Genomic DNA, 15,905 nt, shown 5'->3' on the forward strand with positions numbered 1-15,905 from the left:
GTGACTATGCTGACGTAATTTCCAATGAAACGGGAAGACAGGGCGGGATATATCTAGAAGCCCCTCCCCCTTTTAAAAAAATAGCCAGTAGCGTTTCGCCTAGATCACAGCTCGGCCAGAGCCATAGAGTGCCTCAGGGATGACGCATTTTTGTAGGCAAACCCCGGAAGCGAGTTAGCATTTTAGGACTTCTGGTTCCAACGCCGTGAAGTCTATGGGTTTTTTGAATGGGATTTTGCTAAATCGCCTGAAATAAGGTCTGTGGTTAACAAAGCCTCTAAATACTTTCACGTTTTCTATGACATAAAACACACCAGTTATAACCCACTTGTGATTTTTTAAACTTTTACTGTGTCTTAAAATCGGCGGTTGCTAACAAATTGCTAAAAGGGACTACTTCCTTTGGCGTGGACTTTAGACGTCATCATTAAAAACGGGACATTTGGACAGCATTTCTCATGAAAAAGTGGATAACTATTCATATACAGCGCAGATCATAATCAGCGAAAATGTTTTTAAATAAAGTTGTTTTATAAATAAAGTTTGAGGAAGCTTGGTGGTGACGACGTTGATCCGTGACCATGGTGTGCTGTAGTCCGTTTATAGCCTACTGTTAGCCTTTTATATCTGACGACTTTATTTAGGCTTCAAAATCTATAAATGTTGTGTTAACTTGTAAAGATTATCTTGATAGACTAAACGTGTAAGTGTCATAACCCTTTGTTAAACACAGAGCTTATTTTCTGCGATTTTCCAAAAGTCTATGGGAAAAATGCATAGGCTTTCAACCGAGGGAACCTGTGCGCCGCTAACTTCCGGGTTGGCCTACAAAAACACGTCATCCCTGGGGTACTCTATTGAGCTCGTAAAACCCAATTTTCCACATAATCTCTAAACGTTTCTTCTATAAATTGCCTTAAAATATAGCATTGTTTGTAGAATTCAAATATATCAGAACATTTTGTGGTCTGTGCGGACTCGCGTGTATGATCCGCTCTGTGTTCCCGTGTTTCAGAACCGGAGCAGACTGTGCTCGCGCTGCGGCGGTTCACGTGACACTAACGTCAAAACGGACGCCATTCGCGTCAATGGAAAGCATATTTACTGTCTGAATCGTTCCCTATCCTTTACATAGTGCACTATGTGCATCCACCATGTAGAAACTAATAAATGTGTGAACAAATGACTGATTTCAGCCACAGCTTCAGCACCTGTATAGTGTAGGAGGGGGCGGGACTACAGATTCTAGAGAGCATTTGATTGGACAGAAGTCATCAAAATCCATGATCCATTTTAGCAGAAGTGAGAAACTGCAAGATTTGAATTCTTATATCTCTTTGAATGCTTATAATTTGTCATTGTTTTTAAACACACCAGTTTATTCCTAACTTTAAGGCTAACATATTCATACTAAAAGCTAAAAAACGTACATTTTGATTTCAGCACTTTAAGCAAGAAACATAAAGAACTTCTTTAGTCATGAATAATGAGAGCAAGCAGACTTTTAAATGATCGTCTGAGTGAGACTTTTAATTCCACACAGATTAATCACCAAATAATGACAATCCACCACATTGTGAATTCAGCTCAGTGAACTGACAGATTGGCTTATAACAGACAGAGCAAACTACATTCAAGGGCACTGACTAGTTATATGTAAACTATAACTCTTTGGCTACAAAATGGTCATTTTATTGTGAAATATGCAGACAAGGATCTTTGGTTGTTCGTAAAATATCTTTGGTAAAATATGACAAATAATCTGCACAAGTTACAGGTTTTACATTGTAGATCATGGGAAATGAAGAGATAAATTTGGTCTGTGTTTTTTCATGTGCCCAAATAGCATTTGTTCCAGCTTAAACCATGCAAACATGCTACAGCTATATCAAATACAACCACCAAAAACAATAAAAAGAAATACAAAATGTTAATAAAAAATGTTGAACCAACATCTGATTCAAATAACTGAGATTGAAATTCCAAAACAGAAGTCGAATGAATATCCAAAACATATGAAGTGCCATAACAAATCGCTGTCATCAGGTTGTGATATTTAAAAAACATTGCTCTTCATCCAAGGGTCTTTGGCATGTGAAAAAGTTGCAATGCAAATTGTTTTTGTTGCCTGGATTTTCTTAGTCTTCTAATTATCTCTCCACTGCACAAAATAAGACACTGAACTGTGTGTTTCCATCCTCTTAAAGTGGTGGAGGTTAAAATGAATTACAGTTTTACACTGCAGAGCTACGTTTACTGAACACGAGGCATTGTTCTGCTGCTCTGACTTCTCAGGACCTTCTGGAAGAGATCATCTGTAATGTGAAAAGAAATATATTAAGATTATTTTTTACATTTCAGTACAATCACACTTTATTAATTGCATTTATGAGTTAGTAAACATTGCATACCATTTTTCATTACATAAGACCCAGCCTGCATGGGATGGAAAATTGAGAAGATGTATTTCATTTATTTTGACAATTCAAAAAAGCACAAAATGTATTTATAAAAAATGAAATTAAATATAGGCACTGATTTATTTGGAAAAATAGTTTATGACATATACTAACCCTAACAGCAGAGGTGCGTCTGATTGTTGAGCCTTCAGCCTGGTCACTCACAGTCTTAGGAGCTAAAATACAGTGGCACATCACACTGTTATGATGCTCTGAAATAAGATATATCAAAATGTTTAAGAAAATTTGACTTACGCAGTGGCTTTATGATTACATCAACAGCATGTACAACTCCATTGGTAGCCATCAGATCACCCTCGACAACAGGCACTCTGTTCACGTATATGGTGGAGTTACGCTGAAAGACATAAAAAAATCAGAATGAAATTTAAGAATTATCAGATGAACTCAGGAATATTTAACCCATAAATGAATATTCTGTCATCAATCATCATTTACTCTCCCTTACTTCAAAAAATGTTATTTTTTCTATGGAAAACAAAAGGAGAATTTTGTATTTTTGACAAAATGGCAGTTAATATTCATGAATTCTTTGATGATTCGTGATTTTTTTTGTGTGTATTCTGCAGAATAACAGCATATAGTTTGAACTGACATCTGAGTGAGTAAATAATGACAGAAATTTCAATTTTATTTGTATATATATATATATATATATATATATATAAATATAAATATATATAATATATATTCATATATATATATATATATATATATATATATATATATATATAACACACACATATATATATATATATATATATATATATATATATATATACTGCTCAAAAGTTTTTTTTTTTTACAGCAAAAACAGTAATATTGTGAAATATGTTTACAATTTAAAAGAACTGTTTTCTACTTGAATATATTTTAAAATACAATTTATTTCTGTGATGCAAAGCTGAATTTTTAGCATCATTACTCCAGTCTTCAGTGTCACATGATCCTTCAGAAATCATTCTAATATGCTGATTTGCTGCTCAAGAAACATTTCTTATTATTATCAATGTTGAAAACAGATGTGTACGATTTTTTTCAGGATTATTTGATGAATAGAAAGTTCAAAAGAACAGCATTTATCTAAAATATAAAGCTTTTGCAACATTATAAATGTCTATACTGTCACTTTTGATCAATTTAATGCATCCTTGCTGAATAAGAGTATTTCTTTAATTTCTTTCCAAAAAAAACAAAACAAAAAAAACTCTTACTGACCCCAAACTTCTACAAAAGCTTTCTACAAAAGTAACAGTAAAGACTTTTATGTTAAAAAAATATTTCCATTTAAAATAATGTTCTTTTTTCCATTCTTTAAAGAATCCTAAAAAAAAAGTTTATTAGTGTTTCTTTGCATAGCACAACTATTTTCAACATTGATAATAATGTGAAATGTTCCTTGATCATGTGACACTGGAGACTGGAGATGCTAAAAATTCAGCTTTGCCATCAAAGGAGTAATTACATTTTAAAATATATTACAATAGAAAACAATTATTTTAAATTGTAATAGTATTTCACAATATTACTGTTTTACTGTATTTTTGATCAAATAAATGCAACTTTTGAAAAGACTTCTTTCATGAAACGTTTGATCAGCAGTGTGCCACAGTATGTCAACCAATATTCTACTTCTTTGCAGATACACAATCTAAAAAGCTTTCTTTTTATGTTTCACCCAATAATAAGATAAGACTGATTGCAGTAATGAGTACTAACAGCGCCTAACTCCAGTTTATCGCCTTCAAGGGGCTTCATTCTGGTATGTGAGGTCACAGCGCCGCTGATCAGGAACTCGTCACCAATGTGGTATTTGAGAAGGCTCGCCAGCTCCTTGGGGTCTCCTACGTACAACAACAGATGTAAGTACATGCTGCACATCCACAAACTCATGCCAAATCTAACCAGCTGGTGCGTAATCATTCACTAAAAATCTGTTTTATGAACACATATGGTGACACAAGAGTGGCTCATTACTCATGAGTTTGTTGAGGTCGGCGGAGGGCACTGCACTGAAAGCGGTATTGGTGGGGGCGAAGAAGGTGTAGGTCCCCTTTTTGTTCAGGAGCTCAGTCAGGCCTGCTCTCTGAATGGCGCCAACCAAAGTGCTGTACGGATGAAAGTTCATCAGTGCATATTATTAGGAGTATATCTTTAGGCTATAAATGACAGCTAGACTGACAGCTCAAATTCCACCCAGGTCATCAGAAATCTGAAGAAATTACAGCCTCAAGTTTGAACATGTAACTACATGATTATCATTATGAAAAACTTTTGAGAGACTGACACTGAGGTCTTTGAATGTGGGCGAGAAACGGCAGCTGCAAATTTCCTTTCAATGAGACTGTGAAAACAATTACACCCATTATGGTGGAACATTTTTTCTTCTAGTTTTATATAGGGCATCTTGGGTAATGCACCACTGATGTGAGGTACTAAAGTTTATCCTCTAGATTGGCTAAACAGTCATTAGCATCTTATTTAAAAGGAAAATGAAAATCCTGTCATCATTTACTCAACCTCAAGTCATTCTAAACCCTTAAGACTTTGTCTCTTTAATTTGGTCTTTTTCCATTTAAGTTCGTTTGAGTGTCAAGATCCAAAAATAACTGAAAAAACATCATAAACGTAGACTATACGACTTAATAGCTTTGGTGTGCCGGTGCCTTTTGACACCAAACGCCATTTGTTCTCTTTTGTCATCTGACCAAATGCCATATTTGACTTCAGAGCTACGGCAGAAGGGAAGATTCAGTGAATAACAACTAAAATATTGTGCACAAATCATTTCAACTTCAAGATATTCTTGTGCCCTACTGAATATAGAAAGTCATATGGGTTTGGAACGACATTAGGGTGAGAAAATGATGCATGACTTCATCTTCTTACCTAAAACGATCATCTGCCTTCAGGACGTCCATGACAGTTCCCATGGGGGGTGTCAGGAACTTATCAACGATGAACATATTCGCAAAGCGGCCATTTTTGTCATGGGCAGCAATGCAGGCATTCTCAATGCACAGGTTCTGCAACGTCCAAGCAAGTGAAATGGTTAAGGTTATTGGTAATACACATCAGCAGATTTGTTTCAAAGCTCTCTTTTCTCACAAGACTGATGATGCATGAAGTGGGCTGTGGAAAATGTTAAGGTGATCCAAAGGAGAGGTTTCTGGTGGTCTGGCAATTCCATTACGAAGCAGAAATGTGAGAGCGTGGACAGAACTATACCTCCCTCACTGCCAGCTACAACATGGCTAGAAATAAAAAACGTGGCTCTTATGTGTGTGTTGATGGATTGATAAATATAAAGACTTACATCTCTGAACACAAACACTCTAAGTTTCATTCCACCAAGAGTCTCCAACTCTTGTCCATGGTAAAGGCTCTTGGAGGAAAACCTCTCCTTGAGAATGTGGTTTCTCAGCAGTTTCTTCATGTCGGGTGTCATGGCCAAGCTCTTGTCTGCGCACAAATGATACAATTAGTTATTTCAGAGTTGAAGCTTGAAGCTCAATTGCTAGATTAATGAAATGGAGTGATCCAACCTTTAAAAGCATCATTCAGTGGGGCTATTAAGGTCACAGCCTCAGAACCAATGAGATGATCGGTAAGACCAGCGTCTTTAAAAAGCTTTGAGGCTGTAGAAACAACTGATCCCTCTGCAAGCTCCAGGAGGGTCTTGGCTAAAACAAACAAACAAGAAAGCACATTAAAGTATTGAATACAGTATGGTTTGTGCCCAAGACACAGAAAAGGAAAAATATTTTAAAAATCAACTTCGAGAAACAATTTTCAGCAAAAGTTTAAATGTAAATATATACAAAAAACGTCATGTATAGCTAATATCACATAGGGTTGAGAATCGAAAATCGATTCCAAATCTGAAATTGAATACTTAAAGCGAGGAATCGAATACTTGTTATGAAATAAAAATTTTGATTCCTCTTATCGATTCCTTTGTGTGCATTTTAGCATGAAACTCTGAAAGAAAATAGCGTGCGCACAGAAAGCCGCCTCTCATACTGTATAGTATGCAATACTGAACCGAGTTCTCTTCCAGGTCTTTTTTGGATGAATACGCACAAAAATATGTCAAAATATCTTTGTAAACACAGTCGGTTATGTCTAAAGTGAATGTAAACAGTTGACAAAGAGAATGCATGTGTAACAGTATATTGGATCAGTGCAGCTCTTAAAGTGACAGCAGCCTAATATTCCTGCTGCCATCTCTATAATAACGTTAATCAAACAACAAAAGACAAAGAGAAAATTCACTCGCTGTTCATGACTGAATAACCTTTTGTGACTATATATGTAATGTTTATTTTATTTATAAAGTGCTGAGTTATTTTACATTTGATTACAGTTTCTATAACTGAATACCTAAAAATCTTAAAAACTTTATTTTAATCGTGTCTTTATTCAGTTTGTGCGATTGCTAATTTGTTTATTTGGTCTTTTTTTGTTTACTTGTCTTTAATAATGCTTGAAATTTATACTAGTTAAGTTTTGCTATGGTATTTTTAAACTATTGGCAAAAGTTGCTTGTGTAAGTGTTCTTTAGCCTGTTGATTTTTGTTCATGGCATCACATGACATCACAAAAGGGTCAAATTATCTGACTTTATGCCCTGAAAAATATCAAAATGAATGAATTCAGAAATTTAAAAACAAGTATAGTGTACAATAAGAAGTATATAGTAGAATTTGTGTATTTAAGCCATTGTATGTATGAATTGCATTTTAAATGTTTTTTTTAATAAATTGAGCAATTAATCAATTAACTGTGTCATCTAAAAAAGTCTAAAGATCATACCCGAGTCAGGGATGAGGAGTTCATTGATGTAGTGAACGACTCCATTGGTTCCAAGTTTATCTTTCTGCATGACGACGGCTTTGCCGTTGATGGTCATGTCTTCACCGTCGCAGCCGACTTCCAGCACGGAGCCCTGCAGGGTTTCCAGAGGAGTTCCAGCCACAATGGACTCAGAGCAGTGCAAGTTCTTCAGAATGTGGTAATTCAGCAGATCTAAAGTGGATTGAGACCAAAAAATGATAACCAGATGACAACACATCTCAACATCAGCACAGCTGTGCTACTGGAAAAAGACATACCATAATAATCGCTCTGGACACAAAAAATGAAACTGCTGTTGCAGCATCTGGGGTTTTTCTCCAACATAAACTCAAACCCAACAAAAAAAAAAACGTCCCTATTTTTGTCTTATTGTGTGCACATTATTGCAAACAAAACGTTTGTCATCATGATCTTTTAGCATAATAGCTTTCTTGGCTTCTGAAACATTTTTTTGTTTGGCTGACGTTACAAATAAATCTCCAACCACTTGGCTCCAATCTGGTATGTACTGTAATGTCTACTTTTCACAATTCAACCACTTCCCAATGGGTAAAATTAGTCCAGCTTAACATTTTTTTCCTCATTGTATATCTAATTTCACTCAGAAATGCATGAAGAAGAAGTGCTGAAGAAGAACAAAAGTACCTTTAAGAGCAACAGGGTCTCCCAAAATTCTGGTCAGTGTATCTGGAGGAATCTTCTCAAAGGCTTCATTGGTTGGAGCAAAGATGGTGTAGGAACCCTCGTTCTCCAACAGACTGGTGAGACCAGCGGCAGCAACTGCAGTCTAAATGAAATGGGAAAAAGGTCATTCAATGTGCCATTTATTCTACATAAAATTAAAAGCCTGTTGAACCAGCAGTTTCCCTCAATCTACCCGTAGAGTGTCCAGGTCATCATCGGTGTCAATCAAAGAGTTGACATTGTTCGTAATGGCGGTGATGACTCTGTCAACTACATGCACAATTCCATTGGTGGCATGTTGGTCTGTCTTCACAAGCCTTGCACAGTTCACTGTCACAATCTGCAACAAAACATTTGGTTTGGTAATGTGCACACAACTTCACAACAAATCATTTGAGATTAAAAACACTAGTCGACACTACTCTTAAAAGGTTAGTTCACCCAAAAATGAAAAATTTCGTTCCACACCCGTAAGTCCTTTGTTCATCTTTGGAACACAAATTAATATGTTTTTGATGAAATCTGAGGGCGATTTTAAAACACTGCTTCATGAAGTTTCGAAGCATTATGAATCTCAGAGCATGTATCAAACGATCTCAAACTGCCAAAGTCACGTGATTTCAGTAAACGAGGCTTCGTTACATCATAAGTGTTTCAAAATGTCAATGGTTCACGTGACTTTGGCAGTTTGATACACGTTCTGAACCACTGATTCGAAAAAAAAGATTCGTAAAGCTTCGAAGCTTCATGAAGCAGTGTTTTGAAATTGCCCACCATTAGATATTGTTGAATAAAGTCGTTATTTTGTTTTTTTTGGCGCACAAAAAGTATTCTCGTCGCTTCATAACACTAAGGTTGAATAAGTCTTTAGTAGCTTTCTGGGCATCTAAAAAGTGTAAATGAACTTGCTGTCAATGGAGGCCTCACTGAGCCATCGGATTTTATCAAAAATGTCTTAATTTATGTTCTGAAGATTTCATTTTTTGGGTGAACTAACCCTTTAATAGTATTAACTAACCATAGATAAAGCAAACAACATATTTCCAGTGAGAAAATCTAAACAAGACTTGGTTAAAGCAGCAAACCAATGGCTTCATTCACATTTGACTTACTCCATTAGAATAATGGTGGATATGAACGTCAAAGTCCTGATACATGGAGGGGAATGCAGCACCATGTTTGAGATCGTCAGAAGTCAAGCGTTTGTTGATCATGTGGTAGTGCAGAGCGTTGAGGAGTTCAATGTTGACGTTGCTCACCAGGGCGTCCAGAATTTCCTACAGCACATTTTAAAATGACATTGAGCTTATCTTGATGTTTTAATAGTTTGATAGACATTACATAACATTTTCTGGGAACTCTTTGTCTGCATTGCCTGAATATGACGGGAAACACTTTATTTGTTCTATGTGATCTATGTGCGTTGCTGGGAACTCACAGCGGGAAGCGCAGCCCAAGCCTCATTGCTGGGAGCGAAGAATGTGAAGCTACCGGGTCCTTCGATCTCCTCCTGCAATTTCGCTCTTTCAGAGTACATCTTAGTAGTAGTGGCTCCAACCACACCCAGGGTTTTATAGATGTTCACCAGAGGTAGAGCTTTGAAAAATAAATCATTTTTTTAAATTACTATATTATTATAAACCTCCTTTCATGAATGCAACTCAAATTACATACCTGCTGGACAGCCTTTTTCACCAATGGCCTTCTCATAGCCAGGGCAGCACTCATAGCTGATCACCCTACAAAAAACAAGTAAATGTAAGGTTTGAGAATCTAAAAAACATTGCTCTATGCTTCCTTGAGGTTTACAGAAGATTCTGCACAGATCCCATTGGAAACGGGAGTTCTTCAAAAACTTCTGCGGGAAATCAGGTCTATATTTCTCTCTTTATTATTATGAGGGCTGAAGCGGAGACAACCAACATACTCCTCGACTCCTCTATACTGTACTTCTTCATTAATTTCTTGCCAGATATTTCCATGATAAATAAGGTCTGTGCTTGAGTTGGTCTTAGAGGGTCATAAAATCTAATTTCCTTTGGTAGCAGAAGAATCCAGAGGCACAGTATGGGCCAGGGGAATCTCCTGAGAGGGAACTCTAACACCAGTAGTTCTGCCAATAAAAGCAATAGGAAATTCCTAGGAACCACCATGCAAAGGTGCAATAACTAGGATACTGGTGATTGACACAAAGACACGTTTCCATTTCAGAAAAATGTTATGATCACTTACTAATGCAGTTAATCTTTATATGCATGATCTGTTTTATTAGGTCAAGTTACTAATATTAACTCAATACTAAAAAAACGAGTCTGTATTGGCCGGTTTTGTTTGTTTTTCTATGAAATAAACGTTATTTCATGAGTGTGCATGATTTTTCAGTGACAAACATTTATTGTATGGGACTAAATAATGATCACTAAATCTATTTTAAAGCCATCACTAATCTATAGACTTAAAGGGTTAGTTCACCCAAAAATGAAAATTCTGTCATTAATTACTCACCCTCATGTCGTTTCACACCTGTAAGACCTTCGTTCATCTTCGTGAAAACAAATTAAGATATTTTTGATGAAATCCGATGGCTCAGTGAAGCTTCATGAAGCAGTGTTTTGAAATCGTCCATCACTATTTTGTTTTTTTGGTGCACAAAAAGTATTCTCGTCACTTCATAACATTAAGGTTGACCCACTGTAGTCACATGAACTGTTCTAAATACATCTTTAGTAGCTTTCTGGGCACTGAAAGTCTAAATTAACTTGCTGTCAATGCAGACCTCACTGAGCCATCAGATTTTATTAAAAATATCTTAATTTGTGTTCCGAAGATGAATGAAGGTCTTACGGGTGTGGAACGACATGAGGGTGAGTCATTGATGACAGAATTTTCATTTTTGGGTGAACAAACCCTTTAAAAGGTAAAGTATGTTTGTGCTTATTTTAACAATATGCTAAAATATGCAACATAAGAATCTTCATTAGATTTCTTGCCATTTTATAAAATAGCTCTTTGATTTAGTTGTTTAACATATTTTGCCAAAGAATCTTTGAGGATACATCGATGCATATTCCATGGTATGTGCACTTAGAGACAAAGGAATTTGAATTATATATTTTTAAAGGTTGTTCACATACCAATTCCAACAAATTGTTAGCATACTAACCCACAGCATCTTAAAGTGTGATAGAGTGGAAGTCTAGAAGGCAAATCTAAACAAAGACAACAGTCCTGACATTCAGGCATGGGGTAGACTTGTAAAACACACGGAAGAGGAAAGCAGACTGAACTGATTATCAAAACAGATGGTAACTCAACTCCTGTTTATCCTCTGCCAATGTAAGCAAAGATGGTAGCCATGGATTTCTGACAAAATAAACAGCTAGGCTACGTATTGTGCACTTTCAAGTGGTGTAACAAAAGGTTCCAAGAAGTGTTGTGAAAGTTGTAATATGCTAGTCTATGTTGAAACCTATTTTCGGTGTATGAATGGTCAGCTGATTTATCATTTTGTGTCTTCTAAAATGTCTCACTTCCCATTTATAAAGGATATCAAAAGTGACTAAATGATTTCTTTGACAACTTCTTCTTAAATTGAAAAAAGGAGATGATAACAATCATTAATTAGAACTTTAAAAGCACAAACATTTTAAATGTTTGCAGAAATTATCCAAACATATTATCACCGATATGATAATCACAGATATTCAGTTTTCTTGAAAAAAAAAGTGCCTGAACCAGGTGTTTAGCCAAAAGAGAGCACTAGAGAGTAAATGCTTTTGAAAGTAATTAGTCTCTCCTCAAGTGACCTGGAAACATCCTGTTCCACAGTATAAACCAGTCATACAAAGAGTGTAGTTATTCGCACAAAATTCCTCTGACCCCAAACGTCAAAACCCCAAAGAAACTCTGTAAATCAAGTGAACTTCAGTGTCACAGAACACAACCTTGGGCTTTCGGTACATCCTTTCACTGCAAGACTTTTTTTTCACACAGACATCAGAAAAACAGAAAACTCTTTGAGACCTAGGCGATGATTTGTGTGCGTTTGGGGATACTTTAAGGCCTCAGGACTCCCAACTGAAATCACTTCCTAAAAGCATCCAAGCACCCACATCAACGACTTCCTTCTTGCTTTCTTGAGAACTGCTATGAAAGAAACTCTGTTTAAAAATGGGAAGATGAATAAAACAAATGTCTCAAGATTTCACTGTACACTCTTAAATTTGGTTCCCGATCAGAGTTGCCAAACAGACAGCTTTTAAACATCTGAATAAAGAAATAATGAAAAAGGCATGACAAAATAAATGAATAACCAAGTATAAGTCAAAGTCTTTCTAAATGATCTACGCTAACATACATTTACAAAACGGGGAAAAAATCTTGTCAATTTTTGATGTACTACCATCCAAAAGTTTGGGTTCAGTAAGACATTTTTTCAAATAAATTAATGCTTTTACTCAGCAAGGAAGCATTAAACTGATCAAATGTGACATTAAAGACATATTAGATTAGATTAGATATGATTTCCGAAGGATCATGTGACACTGAAGACTAATGATGCTGAAAATCCAGCTTTGATCACAGAAATAAATTGCATCTTAAAATATATTCAAACATTAAAAAAGTTTTTTTTTTAAATGTATTTTTGATCAAATAAATGCCTTGGTGAGCAGAAGAGACTTCTTTCAGAAACATTTAAAAATCTTACACACCTCAAACTTTTGAATGGTACTGTAAATATGAATAACATATGGTGTCATAAACACTAATTCAGCAAAGTATCACCTCTAGCCAGGATACATGGGATTATTCAAAACTTCAAAACTAAAAAATTCCCAAAACGTGTTGGTGTACCTTAGCATGCACACCTTATGTAAGCAACATTAATCTCTTACATAATGTCTCCAAATCTAGACGCAAATAAACATTCCAGACTCCATTCCAACATTCTTAATAACCATCACGGAACAAACTGTCCCAAACACGGCAACTTCACCAATTAACACCATCCCATTAAGTCTATTATTTTTATTTCTCTTTTAAAACTAATTATTGTTCTTGTATTGTAGACATACGACTCCTTCTGAATATGTATTTGTCTGTGGAATGTTCATAACACCTTTCGCCCTATGGGGACATTAAGTGTCTGTCAATCAAACAGTGTTGCTACAAGTTGTAATTGTAATCCAGGTCTTGGAGCACTGAAGAGCCTTTAGACAGCAAGGCACTCAGATTTGTCAGCCTTGCATTAATGCACTGTTCAGGATGTTAGGCAATTTAACCCCACCAAGACTGAAGCCAATTACCAAAAGACATATGGTAACCATTACTACACAGCGTTCTTCTATATCTACTGTCAACTTGAACTCAAATACCCTGTGCACTGTTTCACACAAAAGAAAAGAAAAAAAAAAAAGTTTATATGTCCATTGTGTAAAATTATAACTTTATGAGCTACGCAGCTGCTGGAAAATGGGAACTGTGTCATTCAACACAAAAAAGCTTGTAGAAACACTTTAGTTTAAAGTCATTAACATTTAACAAGACATTTCCTCTTCACTCCAAAAGGCTGCTATTTGGAAAATGCTTCACCAAATTCATCAAGCCCTATGAATATATCTGATGAAGAACACCCCACAGGGTAATAAACATTATTTAGTACAACCACTTCAAACCGTATAGATGATGCATTTTAAACTCCTGGGTTGGAAAGTTGATATAAGTTTATTCACATATTCATCTCTCAGCACATTCTAGCAGTTTAGATGAAAATGCTGAAAATAAGCCATTAATAAGCCACAAACTGGTTCCATAATGTGGGAAAATGACTCCGGTATGACAAGTGGTGAAATATTTTCCATCTAGTTCTGTCCTGAGAGACTTTTTCCCTTGAAACTTGAAAAGACAATGGTATTTTACCTAAGAAGAAATATTCATCATTCATCATTCAACAAAACACTGGAACATGTTTGCAAAATGCAAAATGTTATCCTGACAACTGTACCTGTCCTTTAGATAGATAGATAGATAGATAGATAGATAGATAGATAGATAGATAGATAGATAGATAGATAATTTCAGTTTCTATATTAAGATATCTGAGGTAACTCACGTTGGTTTGCCACATATTTTGCGGTGATACCACTGCTTGCAGTTGGTGAAGTACTTCTTATCCGTTCCTTGAATCTTCTGCATGGCACAAACATTGGGTCTGCAACGCAAATCAAATAAACACAACCTTCTTTAAATGCTCCATATGATTTATTCATTCTGCAGGCTAAATCTTTTCACTGACGTTCAAACTGCATATAAATCAGAGGGTCATATGTCTTTATTTGTGTTCATGGTTTTAAATCCCATTTAGGGAATACAGTCTATCAGTCTTTAAAATGATCAATGAGCCCTTACCCATGAGGTCTTCCTCTTATCCTGCTGTGCTGAAGAACCGCTTGATACGGGGATTTCGCGGCGAAAACTGTCGCGATTAAGGTAATAGCCAGAGCAAACAAAGTTAAGCGCTTCATTTTGTGTCCCTGCACGCGCACTCCACAGCGGCGATGAGTGCGGCACCGACCGGCTTTAAATACCGAGACCCCCGTGCTCTGGGAGGGGCTTCACAGGACCAGCAACACGACACTTTCACTTACAGACACTTACAAGTACAATTTTCTGCCATGATAAAGCTCTGATACAAAGTTTGTATAAGTAACACTTTAAACATTATACTTTTATGATTATTTAATGTTAAAACAAGGTGTAAGTGTGCACAAAATAAGTGAGTGTAAAATAAATCAAATAAAATTATATATATTTTTTATTTTTATAAAACGTTTTTTGGTTAAAAATGATCCAAAATCAATTTTAGAGCAAGTACATAACTAGCCAGTGTTCAAAACTATTTCCTTACCTTATCCCGATTCACAACGGTAAGCTTGTGATAATGTTTTATGATAAAATCGGTACGGGTAGGTTTCCGTGGGAAATTCGAGCATGCAGCCGTTCGTCTTTGCGTCATTACGTCACGTCTGTAAACACGAAAAAGGATAGCTAGTTGGCTATATCGCATGTGAGGATGCTGCAGGCTCATCATTTTGATGGCGGATTGTAATCCAGAAAGATCCAAATGACAATCATCAGCGACAACTGAAGATTCACCCGTATTCAAAAGCAAAAGACGTCGGACTGAGGAGTGGCTACAGAAATTGAAATCTACAGGTTACGTTAATACACACTAAATACACAGTCACACAATGCTGATGTTGTTAACATTAACAATTTGAGAACAAAGTATAACAATAATAATAATAACATGGTTTGATGTGATCCGAGCTAAACAATCATTAGATTTAATCATCATTGGCAGCGCGATTGTAATGCTTTTTTTTCTCAGTTGGTCAGAACAAAAGTGGCAAAAATGTTACTTACTTGTTCAGATGATATTTTCCGGTGAAAATTCTTATTTTGGTCATACTTCCTGATTCAGAAGTACAGTATCCCCACAGATGTGATGACTGACAGAAAACATTAGATTCATCCGCACAAACATTTGACAGCAAAGATAAAATGACCCTTTCAGGAGCCGTGCCGATGCACAACCCGCGCAAAGATGATAATTGCGCAAATAACTGCAATTGCAGGTTTCAAACAGAGATGGCGACAAAGAGGTAAAACTTACGGACTGCAGCTTTAAGTAGGTAAATGTACAGTAATGTTAAAACAGTTTAGAAAAAATATATAAAAGTGTAAAGATGGCCATAAAATATTGGAAAAACATCCATTTTGTTTATATGCATTTAAATGTTTTTGTCTCAAATATTATTTTCATTTTTCATGAATATGTCATGACTTAAAAATACTGAATTTCCATCCAATAAAAAATTCACT

General features: G+C 35.8%; 1 protein-coding gene across 1 annotated transcript; it reads right to left on the reverse strand.

The window, feature by feature from the left end:
- Window positions 1-1,502: 1,502 nt before the first annotated feature.
- tgfbi (transforming growth factor, beta-induced) lies at window positions 1,503-14,619 on the reverse strand. Its single transcript, XM_048176567.1, has 17 exons — window positions 14,430-14,619; window positions 14,134-14,232; window positions 9,696-9,760; window positions 9,460-9,617; window positions 9,134-9,298; window positions 8,215-8,361; window positions 7,983-8,124; window positions 7,296-7,508; window positions 6,026-6,163; window positions 5,797-5,942; window positions 5,370-5,506; window positions 4,458-4,588; window positions 4,200-4,324; window positions 2,715-2,817; window positions 2,574-2,635; window positions 2,412-2,436; window positions 1,503-2,315 (listed from the first exon to the last, which is right to left on the reverse strand). Exons 1-17 carry the CDS (start codon window positions 14,543-14,545, stop codon window positions 2,254-2,256), a joined length of 2,034 nt encoding a protein of 677 aa, XP_048032524.1. The 5' UTR covers window positions 14,546-14,619; the 3' UTR covers window positions 1,503-2,253.
- Window positions 14,620-15,905: the final 1,286 nt, after the last annotated feature.

The sequence above is a fragment of the Megalobrama amblycephala genome, linkage group LG23 (assembly GCF_018812025.1).
Source record: "Megalobrama amblycephala isolate DHTTF-2021 linkage group LG23, ASM1881202v1, whole genome shotgun sequence".
Classification (NCBI taxonomy): Eukaryota; Metazoa; Chordata; class Actinopteri; order Cypriniformes; family Xenocyprididae; genus Megalobrama; species Megalobrama amblycephala.

Excerpts from the sequence above, each read along its gene's own strand:
- tgfbi (XM_048176567.1), bottom strand. The coding sequence starts at position 14,545 with ATGAAGCGCTTAACTTTGTTTGCTCTGGCTATTACCTTAATCGCGACA. Across the intron at positions 8,362-9,133 it reads TCCACCATTATTCTAATGGA|ATTGTGACAGTGAACTGTGC; the intron begins GTAAGTCAAATG and ends GTTTTGTTGCAG. Across the intron at positions 2,316-2,411 it reads GTCTTATGTAATGAAAAATG|ATGATCTCTTCCAGAAGGTC; the intron begins GTATGCAATGTT and ends TTCACATTACAG.